The sequence below is a fragment of the Polyodon spathula genome, chromosome 21, assembly GCF_017654505.1.
Source record: "Polyodon spathula isolate WHYD16114869_AA chromosome 21, ASM1765450v1, whole genome shotgun sequence".
NCBI lineage: Eukaryota > Metazoa > Chordata > Actinopteri > Acipenseriformes > Polyodontidae > Polyodon > Polyodon spathula.
The window spans coordinates 1,831,021-1,849,043 of NC_054554.1; the positions used below are offsets into that span (position 1 = coordinate 1,831,021).

The following is an 18,023-nucleotide window of genomic DNA, read 5'->3' on the forward strand; positions in this document are numbered from 1 at the left end:
CAAGTACACGCACACACACACACACACACACACACTCTGTGCCTCCTAACAGCAATCGTGACTCATCCAGTCCAGTATGCAGCCAACACCTTACCCACCCTGAAGAACTGTACAGCTGATACTTGCTAAACACCACCTGATATCTGTTAAACAAGACCATGGATTATAGTAGGGCCGGCTGAAGCTGTCCCTTCCACACCTGTTTAAACCCGCCACCCAGACCTTGAAGTAGGTCATTATATCATTTTACTTTAAACCTGGAGTGGAATGGCCTTCCAGGACCATGGTTGTGTCACCCCTACATTACAGGATACCATGTTCATCCAGAACTAGGAGAGGATCACTTACTACATGTTGTACATATCTGTAAAGCTGCCTGCACTGGCCTGCCATTACAATATGTGTGTATTACTCGTTGGTCCTGTTCCAGAGCTGTATCAGCTAACCCCCCCCCCGTGAAAAGTTGATGTGCCTTTGAGGAAGCGTTTCCAGTAGCATTGGAGAGTGGGAGTGGGGTGTTTCGCCACGGTCCCATGCAATACATTATAGGCAAACAGTTTTGAAGTTTACAAAGCAGAAGAAAGCCCTGCTAAAAGTTTACAGCATAGCAAACAGACTGCAAGGCAGTAAAGCATGGTGAATCATGTGAGTCCCACGCAGTAATGGGAATTCATGGGAAATGAAAACCATGCAACTGGGCATTATTTCTTTAACTTGCATGATAAACTTACCCAACACTTTTGTTTCTATTTTTTTTTTAGTTGTATTCAAAGTATAGATATGTTTGTATGCAGACAGCTAGTTTAAGTGATCAATAACTCTATGATAAAGTCCTGCATTACCAACTGCATTAGACTGGAAATATCTCCATTTTTTTAAAATGTAATCCAATTAAATATTATTGCTGTTCTTAGGCATGTGATGTTTTTTTCATAGTATGCCATTTTAAACTCGAATTTCTATTCCCAATAGGAAATGCACACCTGTAACCAATGTATATCATGCTATGTTCTGTATTTCTCATGGGTGTATGAAACCCAATACAATCAGTCTGGCACTAGTTATTCTACACATTATATGAATTCATATACTAAAGATAACCATGTTGGATAAACAAGTATAAAGCCATCGTGCTGCTATCCCAGTAGGTCGGTTAATAATATTATTTAGTTTTTATGCACGATGTACTGTACAGTTTTGGTTATGCCAAGATTTAATTTTACAAAAATAAAACAATATTGCTTCACAAAAAGATTATACAGATTCGATACTCTGTCATGGGCAAAGGTAATTATGAAACTTAAAAAAACGGTCCAGGCAGGTGGTTTAAATATTGAAATTACCCAATAGGTAAAGGTGATCCAGAAAAAAAAAAAATGAAAACAGGATACTGCTACTTCCTGGGAGGCGTGAGCCGCAGAGAGAGAGAGAGAGAGAGAGAGAGAGAGAGAGAGAGAGAGAGAGAGAGAGAGAGAGAGAGAGAGAGAGAGAGAGAGAGAGAGAGAGAGAGAGAGAGAGAGAGAGAGATTTGTAAAAAGCCAATCAGATTGGGTTGCATAGAGGTGGGTGTCTCGCGTAACAACCTTACCTTTTGGAACGAGCCAATGGTCTTACCCTCTTGGGAGACTAACTTCAATCACATGGGCTGAACCAAATGCAGGTAACCAAGAGAAAAAAAAAAAATCCTCAGCGCTTGTCATGGTGTTAGAGTGAAAGGGACCTGAAGTTGTTTGTTTTTTTTGGTTTTGTTTTGTTCATTTACCAGTCAGACCAGAAAGTCGGGAATAGGAACACACGCACACGAGTCTGGACCAGGTAGAACATTCTGTCGCGCACTCTTTGTATTCTGTTTGAGAACTCTTCTTTTAGTTTTACATTTCATTTCTAGCTCTTTCCACCCCCACCCCCCTTATCACTTGGAAAAAAGGTGACCCTCGTGTTGTTTTTTTTTTTGTTTGTTTGGTATGTGCCTGTGATTGTAGTTTTCTGCCTCTTATGGTCCCCCCTGATGGCTTCGCACAATGATACTGTGGTGGTGTTCTTTGGGGCAACAGCTGGTGCAAGTGGGGTTAAACTGGGTTCGGATGAGAGGGAATTAATTCTCTTGGTGTGGCAAATTGTGGACCTGCAGAACAAGAAGGTAGGGACCACCTGAGCTGATTCATGATATATATACACGCACACGCACACAATAATTAGAATTGTCAGGGCTTATCAAGTTTAATTTAAGATTGCTGACACGACAACTCCATTTAAAAAAAGATGTTGAAGGTTTCTGTGAAAAGGCAATGGATGGGTACCGGTATCTATTTTTTGGTCATAGCTAAAGGGTTTATCTGTTTAGAACTGAACGTTAAGTAAGGTAAGCAACCCCTTCGTTTACAATTAACAGCTTTGCTAGAAGCTCGTTTGACGTGTCCTGCGCGTATTCTTCTTCGTGGCTTTTGTCGTAAATTAAGCTGACATTTTTCGGTACTTAAAAAAATTTAAACACAGGTGAGGCTGAGTTTATTTTATATTTTTCTGTGAGTATGTATAAATATTTTTATTTACAGGTGGGGAAATTACACAGGTGCCTGGTAAAACCCGACAGCCTGGAACTAGCAGATCAGTGTAAAGAAGACACGGGTCTGAATTTGGATGACATTTCTAAAGCCGAGCCTTTAGATGGCGTTCTGCAACAGGTGAGTCCACTGCTCTCCATGACTGGGAGCATTATAGTGACTGGGGCACGGCCGCTGGAGCAGAAACTAAACTAAGCTATTGTGTTCACATTAACAAACTCAGACCGGGGGAAGGGTGGGGGGTATGAATGAAATCACACTGGATATGCCCATTTAATTAAAAAAAAAAAAAAAAAAAAAACTCAAAAAAAAAAAAAAAAACATTGACTACGAGTAAGAATGCATTTTATTCTGCAGTAAATGATACCTGGCACAGATGAGCAGGACTCTTGATAAAAACATTAAACTGTGTGTTGGTGCATATTTAAAGTCTGTGATAGTGTGATTGTCATCTCTTGTAGTCAGAGGGTATGAGAGATTAATGAATTGCTGTCCTCCAAAATTATAGACTGCTCTGCAGGGTTGAGAGTGGAGTTCTCTTTCTTATACTGCTAGAGCGCTCTGCAGTGTTGAGTGGAGTTATCTATCCTATACTGCTAGAGCACTCTGCAGTGTTGAGTGGAGTTCTCTATCCTATACTGCTAGAGCGCTCTGCAGTGTTGAGTGGAGTTCTCTTTCCTATACTGCTAGAGCACTCTGCAGTGTTGAGTGGAGTTCTCTTTCCTATACTGCTAGAGCACTCTGCAGTGTTGAGTGGAGTTCTCTTTCCTATACTGCTAGAGCACTCTGCAGTGTTGAGTGGAGTTCTCTTTCCTATACTGCTAGAGCGCTCTTTCAGTGTTGAGTGGAGTTCTCTTTCCTATACTGCTAGAGCACTCTGCAGTGTTGAGTGGAGTTCTCTTTCCTATACTGCTAGAGCACTCTGCAGTGTTGAGTGGAGTTCTCTTTCCTATACTGCTAGAGCGCTCTGCAGTGTTGAAAGACTTCAGTTAAGGTTGGTGTTATGCAGTAGTCTGTTAAATATGATATAATATTAATATGAAAACTCCTCAAATGAATGGAAGTTTTGTGATAAGGACCTGATGTCTGTTTATGCTGTATTTTATGGGGTTAACTACGGGATTGTTTTACTGTTCCACTATTGTATAGATCTTGAGGTGTGTAGTTCAGAAATGTTTTACACATCTCCCAAAGGAATAGATTTCTTTCAGTTTTTGTTTTAGTTGGACTGTCTGATTAGTATTTAAAGGGGGATGCAGCCTACTGCACCGTACCAGGATTCTTATCAAACAAATGCAGGGTGCTAGTAAAAGCTGATTCCTCTTAACTCAACAGACCCCAGAATATGCAGTTAACTAGAACAGATCTCTGTGTGCAATATCCCCAAGAAGCATGTTTCCTGGGTGTTTGCAGTTAGCTGGAATGTGCAGTTATCAGCTTTATAATTTGGCGGAACACTGTATCTAATCCATTGTTCTTGGTGCTGGAGATCAGCACCCTGAGTTCAGTCGGTTCAACAGAACAGTGTTTGTTTTTAAGGAAAGATGTACGATAGGGATTGCAGCATGCGGTTAGTCAGTAGTGAGGATGACTGTGGGATACAGATCACCAGCAGGTCCGGTCTTGTCCCAGTTTTCTACTCTGCAGACATCTGGAAGACGGAATGTTTACTTCACAACACGCCCAAACTGTAATTATAAGCTAGGCTTTGTAAAGAGGGGGGGAGGGGACAGTATGCGATTGCTTGTACTTTTCTGTTATCACATATAAGTAATATTTCTATCTCTGAATACCTGGACAGGCAATTGCTGGACAGTGTAGCAGATATAGTTTCAAATGGATCTTTTTGGTCATCAATCAATCCTTTAATTCAGTAATTCGGTTGTTGTATCCCTTTCATTTACTGTGGATTGTTTCTTGGACACAGCAGTCAACCGATCTTTATTTTATATGTTGCCTTTTCATAGTGGAACACCATCGCAAAGCTGTTTACAAGATGCAGCAGCAAGAAGAAAATCCATAATACATTAAATAGAGAGAAAAGCGTAATTCATGATAATGCCTTGGTACATTAAATAGGAGCAGCAACACAGCAGCTAATAGCAGATATCAGGCTTAAAGAGCATGGAAAGCAAGAGAGAACAGGCGGGTCTTGAGAGTTGATTTAAAGCGAGCGACGGCGGGAGCATCACGCACCAAAGCTTGGCGAGACATGAGCAGCAATCCCAGATCATCTTACACTGTCATGGACAATCACATCTCTAAACTTCCATCAGGACACTTTTTTAAAAAAAGAAAAATTATTACTGGTTTTGATCTTGAAATTTAGTGCAGATTTTATTCATTTTTACGCTTCCATGTTTAAACTCATGTTAATTGAAAATACCTGTGTGTCTAAGTAGACCTGTTTGGTACATCCAAAATATTGGCATGACTTAGGTACTGGATGAATGTAATTTCCTCTGAAATGAACATGGTTTATTAAAAAAAAAAAATGTAAAAAAATTGGTACTGGCAGCATATTTTTTTTCCTGGCCAGATCTGTAGTTCAAGATTAGAAGTGGTTTGAATTTTAGGTACACACATAACTATATGTTTAGTTTTATTCCTGCCTCTTATTTACTGCCATGACACAAACTTCATGCAGATAACTGTGGGGACCTGCCCTGTAGTCAGTGTGTCTGCTATCGGAGGGAAGGGGTGCACATGTGGAATAATGAAGACTCATCACACCTTGTGTAGGCTGTCCTGAAGCAAGTCAAATCAAGTTGCTGCTCACTGCAGGTCTGACTGCAAAATAATGGGTGTTGCCCTTTAAGTAGCCACCTTGGGTAATTGACTCATAAGCATGGGGTACTCCAGGTGATGGGATGTAACTGGATAACTAGAAATGCTGCCGGAGCTTTTCTTGTGTGTGTGTGATCTTGTGCTTGGCGCACCCCCTCCCTGAAAGTTGGCTTTGTTGTCCAACTGGTTCTGCCTTGCAGTACAAACAGTGTTGAGTAAACAGCCCGATCCAAGAGGTGCTGTCGATAGGAATGGATTGAAGATCACTGCTGCTGCTACCAGGATTTGCCCTTGGTGGGTATGGAGCAGGGGAACATGATATTTGCATTTTTTAAATGAACCACTTTTCTTTAGACCAGTTTTTAGATTTCAAAAGCTTTACAAATGTGTTTGTTAGTTCTAAGGTTGGCCAGTTTTAATTCAATATTTGGTTTTATACTGGGGTTATTTTTCCCATGCAGATTCCTGACGTTTGTGTGCTTTTTATATTCGAGTCGGTGTGTAGCACTTGAGTCTTTTAAGATGTTTATACAAGGTGGTTGTGCGTGCCTGTGAGTTTCTACCCAAATGCTACTCTTTGCACAGTGTGGCCTCCCCTTTCATTGAACTGGGACACATGTGAACAAGCTTATACACAGAGCATGGTCACATTCATATTTGAAAATGTTATAGTGGATATTTTGAAATCTGCTTACTCAAGATATTTTCACTGTCCAAAGTTAAATTGCACCTTCAGGCTATAGTACTTGACAGAAAACAACCTCTTTCTGCCTGACTAACATATTGTTTCTCAGCCAGCTCTCCCTGGAGGGTGCTTTCTAATGCTGTATTTTCTGTGAATCGTCACATGTTTGTAGTCGGTGGTTTCGTTCTTGCTCAGGGAGGTTAGCCTGAATCCTGGAGCCATAGCATTTCTCTTCATACAAGTAGAAACTGGCATACTGGGATAAAGAATCCAGGTCACATGACTGGGAACAGGCAGATAGCTGACTGCTGAACACTGGACACTGAAAGAGACGCGTTCCCTGAGTTGTGTGGGTTTCTTTTTTTTTCTGATTGCAGATTGTTCTGTTGTGTGTAAACTGCATCTACCCGCATGTCTCGCCTTCCTCCAGGGGGCGATCCCAGATCCTGCTGATTTGAACTTGTCTGCCCGCTTCATTTTTTTTGAAAACAAAAACCAGTCTGACCAGTTTTTCTGCTTGTTGCTAAGCTGGGAGTAAAAGTTGTTTGGATAGCTTCGCTAACTCTGAATAATCTAGATGGTGTCTCCTGCACTTCAGAAAAACCAGTAATGCTTGTGAGGTGTTTTGTGTTTTTTTGTTTTTTTGTTTTCCTTCTCAATTCCTTAGTGTTTGATTTTGTGCTAAAGGGTCTATCTCTACCGTGCAGTTTCACCAGTCCGTGTCAAGCGAGCTGAAGGCCCTGGGTAGGAGCTCCTTCACACTCTGTACAGACGGGCCCTTCCTTATCAGACAGGTCTTCCATCCAGAGGCCTCCAACAAGGTACGACGTGGCCAGTCTATCAGCATTAACGCACCATAACCTTGTACATTTAAAAAAGAAAACCGAACAAAGCAGAGAAATGTTTTGCATATCAATTTTATTTTCTTTGTCATCTGTTTTACAAGCACCCCTATGGTCTTGGTAGAGCTCACAAATATGTCCCGTCTCTTTCTCATCTGGTACACTAGAGTGTTAACCATTAAGCTGAGGGAACGTGGAGCCACTTTGTGGCTTGGAACGTGGTTTCAGGAGACTAGGTTTCAGGCCATTGCATGGCACACCAGGGGAGACTTGGGGTTTGATACAGCAAGGTTGCCTCAAACTAGGTCTCAAGCCACTATTCCTGAAAAGTGCCTTGATGTTCCCTCAGCTTTAACCTGCCTTCTCCTGTAACACCCTGCCCCTAGTTCATGGTTAAAATATCACTTTTATTCTGAGTGGTATCTGTCACTTATGTATTCTTAAATCCACATCTCTCTCTCTCTCTCTCTCTCTCTCTCCATCCATCCATCCACACAGAATCTGGTCCTGCCAGATTGTTTTTATTCCTTTGTTGACCTGCGGAAGGAGCTTCATAAATGTTGTCCCAACTCTGGCTGTGCTCAGGATCACACCCTTTCCTCCATGGCAGATTGTATCCTTTGTGTTCTCATCCCCAAGGCAATCGCTTTCGCCAAGTTGGCTTTGAGGAGACAGGAAAGCCGAGCAAGTACCTTTCCGTGATGTAACACCAGTGGCACTTAACTCTAGTGTTCTGAGCCTTTCCAAGATCTTCCAGTGAGAAGATCATTCCTCCTAAAGCCATGAGATCAGATATAAAGAGTAAATGTTGTGCACTAAAACATCTGGGGAACAAGGAGTGATTAGCCTTGAGCCTGCTTTCAAATCCCAACCTGCCCATAGAATTAGTAGATGACCCCAGGCTAGTCACCAGACTCCGCCACATGCCTGTGTATTTAACTCTCTTTTGGCTTGGCTCCCTGTCGTGCCTGCAGTAATAGTCATTTCGATGTGCACTCTCGTGGCTCGAAAGGTTACTGGGTCACAGCCGTCTGTCCGTTCTTTTAGAGTTTTTCTTTAACTTCAGATGTTCAGATTTAAACATCCCTACAGAAAACACAGAAACAAGCGTAGGGGTCTGGGAGGTGAAAACTATGGCGACGATCGTTTTACGACTTCTTTCTGAACCACACAGTAAGTCTTTATAAAATATATTTCTCCAAAACATCACGGATAGTCTCCCCACCAGTCAAAGGCAACAACTGCCCAATAGATCTGGCTTAATTTACTAAAAAAATGAATAAAATGTAGTTCAATGGCAAACGTTTTCAGTAGAAGCTTTTCTTGACTTCTGTTTTTTTCTTCTAGAATTTCTAAATGTAGCACTGTTGAGTTTTTATAGCACTAGATAATTTGGACGCTTGAAACTTGCTCTTTCCGTTGCGTGTCAGTCTGAAGACGTGTTTATTGCATTGACTCATGGCAGTACAAGTAATGCATTGCAATAAATAGCCATTTCCCTGGGGGTAGGGGGTGGGGGGCTATTGCTTGGCCTTGGAGCACTCTGTGATAACAGTTCCAATTTGAAGAAAGCAGCTGCCCCAGCACAGATAAAACACCAGGCATGTAATCTCCTGTGTGTCTGAGGCAGCAATACCTAAACCTGGTAATAAAGGAAATTCTAACTAGTTTGTACAATAAGTCTTTCTATTTAAACACAACCCTTGGGTTTCTTCTTTACAATATGTTGAACATCCAGCTTTCAAACACGAGCGTCTGTACAGTTTTTTAAACTACGCTGTATAAATTGGTAATCGCATGCCAAAATGATCATTATAGCAGCCCTAGTGTGTCAACTCCGTGCCATTCCATTGCAGATCACAAATTCACAGACTTTGAGACAGTGAAGTACAAGTTTGAAACCGGCACCTGGTGAGTGTTGCCTGCGAATCTCTTCTCTGCAGATGTAGGAATAGCTTTGTATTTGATAGAATGTAGAAGATGAGCCTTCTCTTCGCGTGACACGTAATGTACCAAGTACTTTCCTTTTAAACTCCTTCTTTCTTTATATTCGCAAGATCCTTCCTTGAAGGCTTTGGTTGCTTGGTGGAAAGGGATTTTGTAAAGCTAGTGTAGCTGCAGTCTGAAGCCCCTGTGGTATATACTGCTGTCCAGCAACAGTCATCTGGCCTGGCCCGGCCCAGGGGATACCTAACAGTTTGTGTTCATCTTACAGTAGGAAGTCAGAGGCTGTGGACAGCGAGACAGTGATCCGAGCCAGGGGACTCCCATGGCAGTCTTCAGACCAAGACGTTGCCAGATTCTTCAAAGGGCTCAACATCGCCAAGTGAGTGTGCGATGGGCAGGGCATTCCCCCCACACCTCACATCACTGCCTGCTTTTGAGCTTCGGAAAACTGATTTGAGTGTCGTTTGATCCAAGCTCTCCTCTCTCTCTCTCCCTCCCCACTTTCCTGAGATGTTGCACACATTAAAGAAAAGCATGGGTTGAAACAAGCGCCGATTTATAAAATGAACGTGCACCAAAGTTAATCTCAAATCTCCTTACGCGCTGTGCACCGTGTCTCTATTGATCTTTGGTTCTTCACTCCAGTGCACTTACGACCGCCTCTGAAGTTCCAGGTGGTGTATCCTAGCAGTGATTGCTCCATTAGGGTTACCCGAGAACAAGGTTCCCTGGCTGGGACAGTCCTCCTTGGTTTTCATGCTCTTGTCTCTTGCAGGGGCGGGGTGGCGCTGTGCCTCAATGCACAGGGCAGGCGGAACGGAGAGGCACTTGTTCGGTTTGTCAGTCCGGAGCACAGAGACCTGGCCCTGGAGAGACACAAGCATCACATGGGCAGCCGGTATATAGAGGTGAGTGAAGGGAACGGCACAGCTACAATTTAATGACAGTGCCCCCAGATTGTGGAGCTCCTTGCCCTTTTTCTATGAGAGATGCTCTGTCGGTCAATATTTAAGTCAAGATTGAAAACTTGCTTTTATAGTTTAGCCTTTTTTAACCTAACTTACCAATATAATTGTTTTTATCTATTTTATTTGTTTATTTTTGTGATCTGTTTTTACTGTTATTGTCATTATTAATTGCCACTTTGCCATTTTTACTACTTGTTGATATTGCCAAGGATCAACCCTAATTTGGTTTTGTACTTCACAGGTTTATAAAGCTACAGGAGAGGAATTTCTAAAAATAGCAGGTGGTGAGTTGCCTCTTTTTTGCAGTAGAGTTGTAAGCTGTATTTAATGTTGGATTACAGACCCATATATATGATTGATACACTTGCATTTATCACGTTACATCATACAGCCTTGCTTTTATCATCTGTCAGATGGTCATTACCTGTCAGTTCAACAACAAGGGATGGCTTGCTGTATCTGGAGGATGTACAGTAAAGGCAGTTCTTGCTTTATAAGGGGGGGGGGGTTATTCTGAATGCTTGCTGCAGAAAACAAGATTGAATTCAGTGTAACTTAGGCCAAATTGTCGCCATACAGCAATGAGGATCCTCGGAGGGGTGGCACAAAGCAACTGCTGCTACACTGGAGAGTTTTACCTTGTGATCCTAAGCACCCCTCTCCTCTCTCTCTATCTCTCTCTCTCGTGCAGGCACTTCCAATGAAGTCGCCCAGTTCCTGTCAAAGGAGAACCAGGTGATCATCCGCATGCGCGGGCTGCCCTTCACCGCCACCGCGGAGGAAGTGCTCAGCTTCCTGGGTCCAGACTGCCCTGTGACGGACGACAAGGAGGGGCTGCTCTTCGTCAAGTACCCTGACGGGAGGCCCACGGGGGACGCCTTCGTGCTGTTCGCCTGCGAGGAGTATGCTCAGAACGCCATCAAGAAGCACAGGGAGATCCTGGGCAAGCGCTACATCGAGCTGTTCCGCAGCACTGCGGCAGAGGTGCAGCAGGTAGCGGCATATTTCGCCTCCTCCTGAGGCCCATTTTTAAGCTGTCAGGTAGACAAAATGACAGTGTTACGCTGGCTAATACTGCAAGTATGTTTTAGCTGTTGTGCTGTAATGTAGGTCTGCTCTCTCTGGTTCAGGTTTTGAACCGGTACATGTCCACCCCTCTGATCTCCACCCTGCCGCCCCCCATGCTGCCGGTGATCCCCCAGCCCTTCATCATGACAGGGCCGGCGCGGGACTGTGTCCGGCTCAGGGGCCTCCCCTACACTGCCACCATCGAGGACATCCTGGAGTTCATGGCCGAGTTCATGGTGGACATCAAGCCCCACGGCGTCCACATGGTCCTCAACCAGCAGGTGAGCATCCCAGACAGCTCCTACTGCATAGCAGTTTGACCCATTCCAGGTTTTACTATGACATTTGTTAGCCATAATGTATAGGTAACAAGCTCCAGTGTGTCCTTGTTACTCCTAGTAAAATTTAAAAGTGGATCATGCAATGGGAGTCTTATTTCCAACCCAGACTCTTCAGGGCAATCTGTGCACTTTGTGCATTTGTAATGTGTACATCACATTTTGAGTTGCTCGTCTTTACATACATATGTGTGGCACTCATTTTAACCTAGATGCTCTGTCTTTTACATACATATGCCTGCCAGATATTTTGTTTACCTAGAATTTGAGTATAGAAATCTGGCTTTTTTGGAGGAAGCTTTTCATACGTGTTGTTTAAAGTGGCATTCTCCTGTCCTGTGCCAGGGTCGCCCATCCGGGGATGCCTTCATTCAGATGAAGTCCGCGGAGCGCTCCTTCCTGGTGGCTCAGAAGTGCCACAAAAAGATGATGAAGGACCGCTACGTGGAGGTGTTCCAGTGCTCTGGGGAGGAGATGAGTTTTGTTTTAATGGGTGGCACTTTAAACCGTAGTGGCTTGTCGCCGCCGCCATGTAAGTTACCATGTAAGTGTGAAGATCTGCTGCTCTTCCTTCGCTGCTGAGGGGTGTTCTGCTTGGAAGGGGCTGGATCTCTGTAACCTTTCCCCTTTGCACTGGATCAGTAATGCGGAGGTTGAGGTTGATTTTGAGGGAGTGAACAGTGGGGGCTTCTCAGTGAGGGTAACATGAATTTGGGGGATTTCTTTCTATGGTGTTTTACCAGTCTGTAAAGATCTTTGCCTTGTTGGGGAGTAAGTGGTAAAAATCAACACTGTTTAGTATACAAGGATAAAAAAAATAGATTAAATATGACATTGATGCAGTATTTACAACTGTTTTAATTTTTAGTTACAGTGTTAGTCCACTAGGTGTCTCTAGTGGTAAACCTAGGGAGGCATTATCTGACCCACTAGTCCTGATTTAAATGGCATTCTTAGTTAAGATTTGTGAGCTTTGCTTTAGCAAGGGTTTTGAACTGTAGGTGGCATGATGAGAGACGCCCTCTCCTGTTCACAGGGAAGGTAACGGCTCTGTGTTCATCGCTCTCCTCTTGCAGGCCTCTCCCCCCCTGGCTATGCTTTCCAGACCACTGCCGCAGTGATCCCTGAAGCAGCGCTTTACCAGCCTCAAGCTCTGCTGGCCTCTCCCAGGACCCCCCAGCCCCCTGCCCCCACAGCACCCCCTGCTATCGCTTACTACTCCACGCAGGCGCACGCGCACAGGCACAGGCACAAGCACAGGCACAGCTCTACATGAACATGAGCATGAACATGAACTACACTGCGTACTACCCGAGGTGAGCTCCCACTAGAGGCAGAACAGCTGCTGGCCCTTTCTGTCCTTCTCTTCCTGCATTTGTATTAGAAGAAACTTGGTTATTAATGTTTGTGTGGCGTGCATAGGGGAATTATATATTGTTCTCAATCCATAATCTTTTAATAATCTATATGTATTTGTCCCTGTATTCATTGCAGAAAGACTTGCCAAAGGCTCTACTTAACATATGTTCAAAGTCATGATAATTCTCATTCATTCAGCTGTCCAAGGTGTTGAAATCCTTTCTATTCCCCGTTCTAACTCCCTGTATTTCTGCCCCGCCATAGCCCCCCTGTCTCCCCCACCACAGTGGGTTACTTTGCTGCTCCTCACGGCTCTATGATCGCTGCCCAAGCCTCCCCCAGCGCCATGCTGCCTCAGCCAGGGGCCCTGGTCCGAATGCAGGGGCTGCCCTACAACACCGGCATCAAGGAGATCCTCAACTTCTTCCAGGGATACCAGGTCAGTACTGCACATGGACTCAGGGCTTGACATTGACTTGAAGCTTCAGAACCCCACAGTGGACCACAAGCACCAGACTGCGTACAGAGGCAAGGTGTCCTAACCAAGTCCTGTTCTTCTCTTGCTGGCGCTGTTGAATGAATGCTGCCTTCACCTCTGTATTGAGTGGCTGCAGCACTGGTGGTGCAGCATTATGTATAAATAGACTGTTACATAGGTGCTTCTGTCATAAGCAATGTCTGGGAATGTACCTAGGGGTCATTGTTCTCCAAATCTCAGTCTTGGTTAATATTATGGGAACATGATTTCCTTTTAGATTCTCTCTCGCTCTCTCGTTTTCTTATACAAAGCCATGCCTGGGTTGGCTCCTTGCATTCATATGCTGAATGTTACACCTGTAGATGATGCATCTTGTGTGGAGGGGTGACTGGGTTTGAGAGCATCAAAATATATTTTGTAACTTACTCTACTTGGATCAGTCTACAGTTCCAGAAACGCAAATCTGCTGCAGACCTTTTATTTAATTTACTTTTTTACATACCATAATAATAATAATAATAATAATAATAATAATAATATTATTATTATTATTATTATTATTATTATTATTATTATTATTAATAGGATTGGGAGATCCTCGTTGTAACCTAGGTTGTGTCAAAAGCAGGACTTTGGTATCTTTGTGTGATTTAGCAAAATGTGGGCTGAAGAAGCATTACCAGTTTTGTTAACAAAACCGTTCACAAAAAAAAATAAAAAATCGAAGCCAAATTCTTTTTGACATATCGTGCTATCTTAACATCTTAAGTTAATATAAAGATTATTTTAATTTTATTTTTAAATGATGTGTCTTAAATTTTATTATTTAAAATATTAATTTAAACTGCTTTTAGTGTTTTTTCTTTTTATTTATTTATTTGTTTGTTTGTTTGGGTGTTTTTAAATGCCATATTCATGTGTTGACTGTTGCATATATGTATATCACACTTGTACTGTAGTATGCACCCGATGACTACAACAGCCTTATTCAGACGAACGATCAAGCAAGGAGCTTGTTACAGCCTCCCAAAGAGTGGGTCTGTTTGTAATTGCCCCGCCTTTCATTAATCCGAGTAGGTAAGACCAAGCATGAGCTGAGCTGACTGCAGAATAATCCGATGGGAGTTTCTGGGGGTGGTGTTTCTGAAAGTAGCCCTGATCTTCTCCAAATCCTTTTCCTACCTTGCTTGGTGTGGGAATGGTTCTCATCTTCCTTGCTCTCGTCAAAATCAGCTAACTTGGTTGAGGTTGTGGTAGCTGTCGTGATTAACACTTTCGATGAGAGATCTCTAGCCTTCAGTGTGGGTGGACCCTCTGGTGTTAGAGTATGACTTGAGTCAGTGTGCACTGTGGAACCTGGCTGCATCATGAAGGCAGGCTGGGGGGGTGTGCCGGCTGCCAGCAACAAACCACTATTAAAAGCAGGTCTGAAACGACCTTTTCTATTTCTTGCATCAAAAAAAAAAATTATCATTCTACCAGTAGTCTTATTTATTAAAGCAGTTTTTAAGACCCTTTTCTTGACAAAAACTCTTGGCACCACGCTTTTAAATGTCAGCCAGGTTGTCATGTGCTTGTCTGTATTATATTACTGTCACGCTCCAGTTTTTTTTTATGTTTCATTATTTGTCCCAGAAGGTTAGAGATCACTCACTTGATTATAATTTCTAGAAAAATGGTGGAGGAACTGTCCGAAGTCTGATTGTATTTGCGAAGAGAAGCCCTCCCTGCAAGGTGTCTAACACAAGATGTGTAACAATTACTATGTGTTTTACTATTACTGCTGGTAGTACTGGTTTGAAGTGTGTAATGAACTATAATGTGGTTTTTATCAAGGTCTTTATTTTAAAATGCCAAAGAAATAGTTAATGTAACAAATCTAGCAACAAGAAACTCTGGAGGTTAACTTAAAGGGATTGGAAGTGTGCTTTTACTTTTGTAACATTGAGTTATTTTGTAACTTTTTTTAATGGTTGCATGTTTTTGCTAATATTCTAGAAATTGTAGATGTTTCTACATGCTTGTCTGATTGTGTGTAATTTTTCTAATCTAGCTCTGTCTGAACCAATGGAGGCTATATGCACACTGAATAGCAAGTGGATTGAGTGGAAAACATCACATGTCAGAATGGAACCCAGCTCCCTAAAAAGAAACCACTTATAATAAACTACTGCACCCCACTTCTGTTAATCCCAGCAGGCTGTTGCACCACGCCAGGAAGCAGAGTGGCTCATCTGAAGCCAGGTTCCCTAGCTGAGTGTTTTATGTCCTCTCTCGTTGCAGCTCCACCCAGACTCTGTTCTTGTGCTCTGTAACGGGGAGGCGTTGGTGACTTTTTCGAATGTTGACATGGCGAAGCAAGCTGTGGCTGAGAGATCGGAGCGGACCCTGGCTGGACGCTACATCAGCCTCTTTGTGGTGTAATCTTTGGGGGTGCAGGGGGCAAGGGAAAAAGAGCTGACAAAACGGAGCACTGTGAGACACTGGAAGATTTTTTTTTGGGGGGGGGGCCTCAAAGTGCCTTAGAATCAGGGGACTTATGTTTAGATTTCTTATTTAAATGTGTGTGTGTGTTTTTTTTTTTTTTTTTTTTTTTAGCAGAAGAGAGATGAGAAATAATGTACAATAAATAAATCTCAGGTTGCCGCTGACTTGGTGCATGGTGCACTGACCACTGCATTGGTGCCAGACATGACAGGAGGGGCTAGGTGGTAATGATTAGAACTAATATGAGAGATCCTGTTATAGTTGAATCAGAAACTTAAACCTGGTCAAAAGAGAGCCAGCAGCCACTCTGTGTGCAACACATATTTATTTGTATTTGTATTTTTTTTATTTATTTTTTGCATAGCAGTTGGGAGCCCAGCAGAATCTTTGTTTAAAAACACAAAGGACTTGTCAGAACAAAATGTGAATGATACCATTTCTAATGTCCACAAAGTAAATGTTGGGCTAATCCGGTTGATCTTCTAAAGGGCTGTGTGCTTCACTGCTTTTGTAAGCCATAATGAAGCTTCTACCTGCCAACCTGAGTTCATAAACAGATCCTGAAAAGTGGCACAAAAAAACCAACAAAAACTCCCTACTTTTTATAAGTTATATTTTACTTATGAATATGATCTTTAAAACTAGTAGGCACTGTTAGGTTGGGCCACATTAAAATAAGCCAATACGTTTTATTTTAAAGCAGCTCTTTTGAAACCTTTATTTTTTGCCTTTGTCTATTACTTCAAGCAGTGGGTGGGTGCCATGCAGTGCTACAGGAACCTGAAGAGAGTACTCCTGGAGAGTATGTTACTGTTTTATTTTGCCCCGCCACCGTATAGCTGCAGGGTGCATTATTACTCTTTCGTCTTTTTTAGTTTTTATATTTTTTTTAGAGACTCCACTGCAGTCCGTTTCCAGATTGTAGTCTCTTGTTGTGGTTCCTCTACTGCCCTCTAGTGTAGTAGAATTTAAATTGCTCACCCAACAAAGCAGCACCAACAGTTGCTATTGGAGAGCCTCCCTGTACTTGCTGTTCCATCTGTTGTTACCAGCAGGATTCCAAGGGGTGGGGTGGTAGTCTCAGTCCAATAAAACACATCTTTGTGTGTGTATATACTGTACACAGAACTGTTTTTGCCATTGATTTACTTTGTGGTATAATGTGCATGCAAAGTGTTTACACTGTTAAGCTGAGTCTGTGCACTCCTGAAGGGGGAGGTGCCTGTTATTGTGCCTTCTAGAGCATGCTTAATGTAGACTGTTTTGTTTGTTTGTTACTTTTTTCTTGTATATGTCTATAAGCTATATGAATGTGTGTTTACATGATATGGTTCCATGTGTGAATGGCTTCTGCAGTCCGAGCACACGTCCCTCGTGCTTTAATTAAACGCAGTGCAATACCAGCAGAACAAAGTGGGAAAGATCCTCGGGGGAGGTTAAGAGTTGTATAGCTTTTTTCTTCTTTGTTTTGTTTTTTTAACACAAGTTTGAAACTTGCATGGATTTAGACAGATATGTATGCGTCTTATATTAACAAAACAATAAATGAATAAAAGATACACAGCTTGAGTCATTATCCTCTTGCATATTCTAGTTAATAGGCCGATATTCTGCTTTGAACAGGGGTGCCCGTCCGCCCATATATGGACAGAGAATAATAGGTGAGAGGGACTTAAACATCCAAATGTCTTTAGTGAGAGCAGTTCTGACTCGACAATCCCCCATGTTAGGAACTGCGCACTTCACTGATGCCAATCCTATTCTCATGTAACATTCAATCTCAGGGAAACCAGAACTCTGGCACACATCACAACCCCTTCACTGAGATATTACAAGGTGACCAGTGGTTAAATGCAAATGTATAAACTGATGTGTTACAAGCAAGAGAGATTTTTTTTTTTATTTAGTAGTTGCCAATTGCTTTTGCCCAGTTTTTCTCCCAGTTTGAAATGTCCAATTGTATTTAGGCTCAGCAAACCACTACCACCCCCACGCTGCCTCAGGAGCGGCAACGACGAACACATGCTGCCCTCCAAAGCGTGTCGTCAGCTGACCGCCTCTTTTCATTCTGCAGCCAAGCCAGAGCTACAGCGTTGGAGGACAACGCAACTCTGGGCAGCTTACATGCAAGCACACAGGCACCCGGCTAGTCTACAGGGGTCGTTGGTGCGTCGTGACCCGAAGACACCCTGGCCGACCTAAGCCCTCCCCCATCCAAACCCCCCCCACCCGGGTGGCACTCGGCCACTTGTGCGCCGCCCCCTGGGAGCTCCCGTCCGCTGTCAGCAGTGGAGTAGCCTGGACTCGAACCAGCGACGTCCAGCCTATAGGGCATATCCTGCACGCCACACGGAGCACCTTGCAATACAGATTTTAAAACTGAAAATCTGCCTCATTAAAGTACAATACATTAAAGAGCATTTTACTAGTGGTTACACTGTCACAGGGGAAATAATTTCCAGAGCCTGGATATAAGCTTCTAAAAGTGTATGGGATTACT

At 42.9% G+C, this 18,023-nt stretch overlaps 1 protein-coding gene across 1 annotated transcript; it reads left to right on the plus strand.

The window, feature by feature from the left end:
* Positions 1-1,646: 1,646 nt before the first annotated feature.
* Positions 1,647-15,446, plus strand: LOC121296278 (epithelial splicing regulatory protein 2-like). Its single transcript, XM_041221629.1, is given in 17 exon segments — positions 1,647-2,140; positions 2,556-2,684; positions 6,744-6,857; positions 7,377-7,491; positions 7,953-8,051; positions 8,735-8,789; positions 9,094-9,204; positions 9,601-9,733; positions 10,035-10,077; positions 10,485-10,786; positions 10,924-11,142; positions 11,545-11,743; positions 12,276-12,433; positions 12,436-12,515; positions 12,823-12,997; positions 13,996-14,113; positions 15,320-15,446. Coding segments are annotated over 16 exon segments (2,154 nt in total). The 5' UTR covers positions 1,647-2,008; the 3' UTR covers positions 14,086-14,113; positions 15,320-15,446.
* The last annotated feature ends 2,577 nt before the right edge of the window (positions 15,447-18,023 follow it).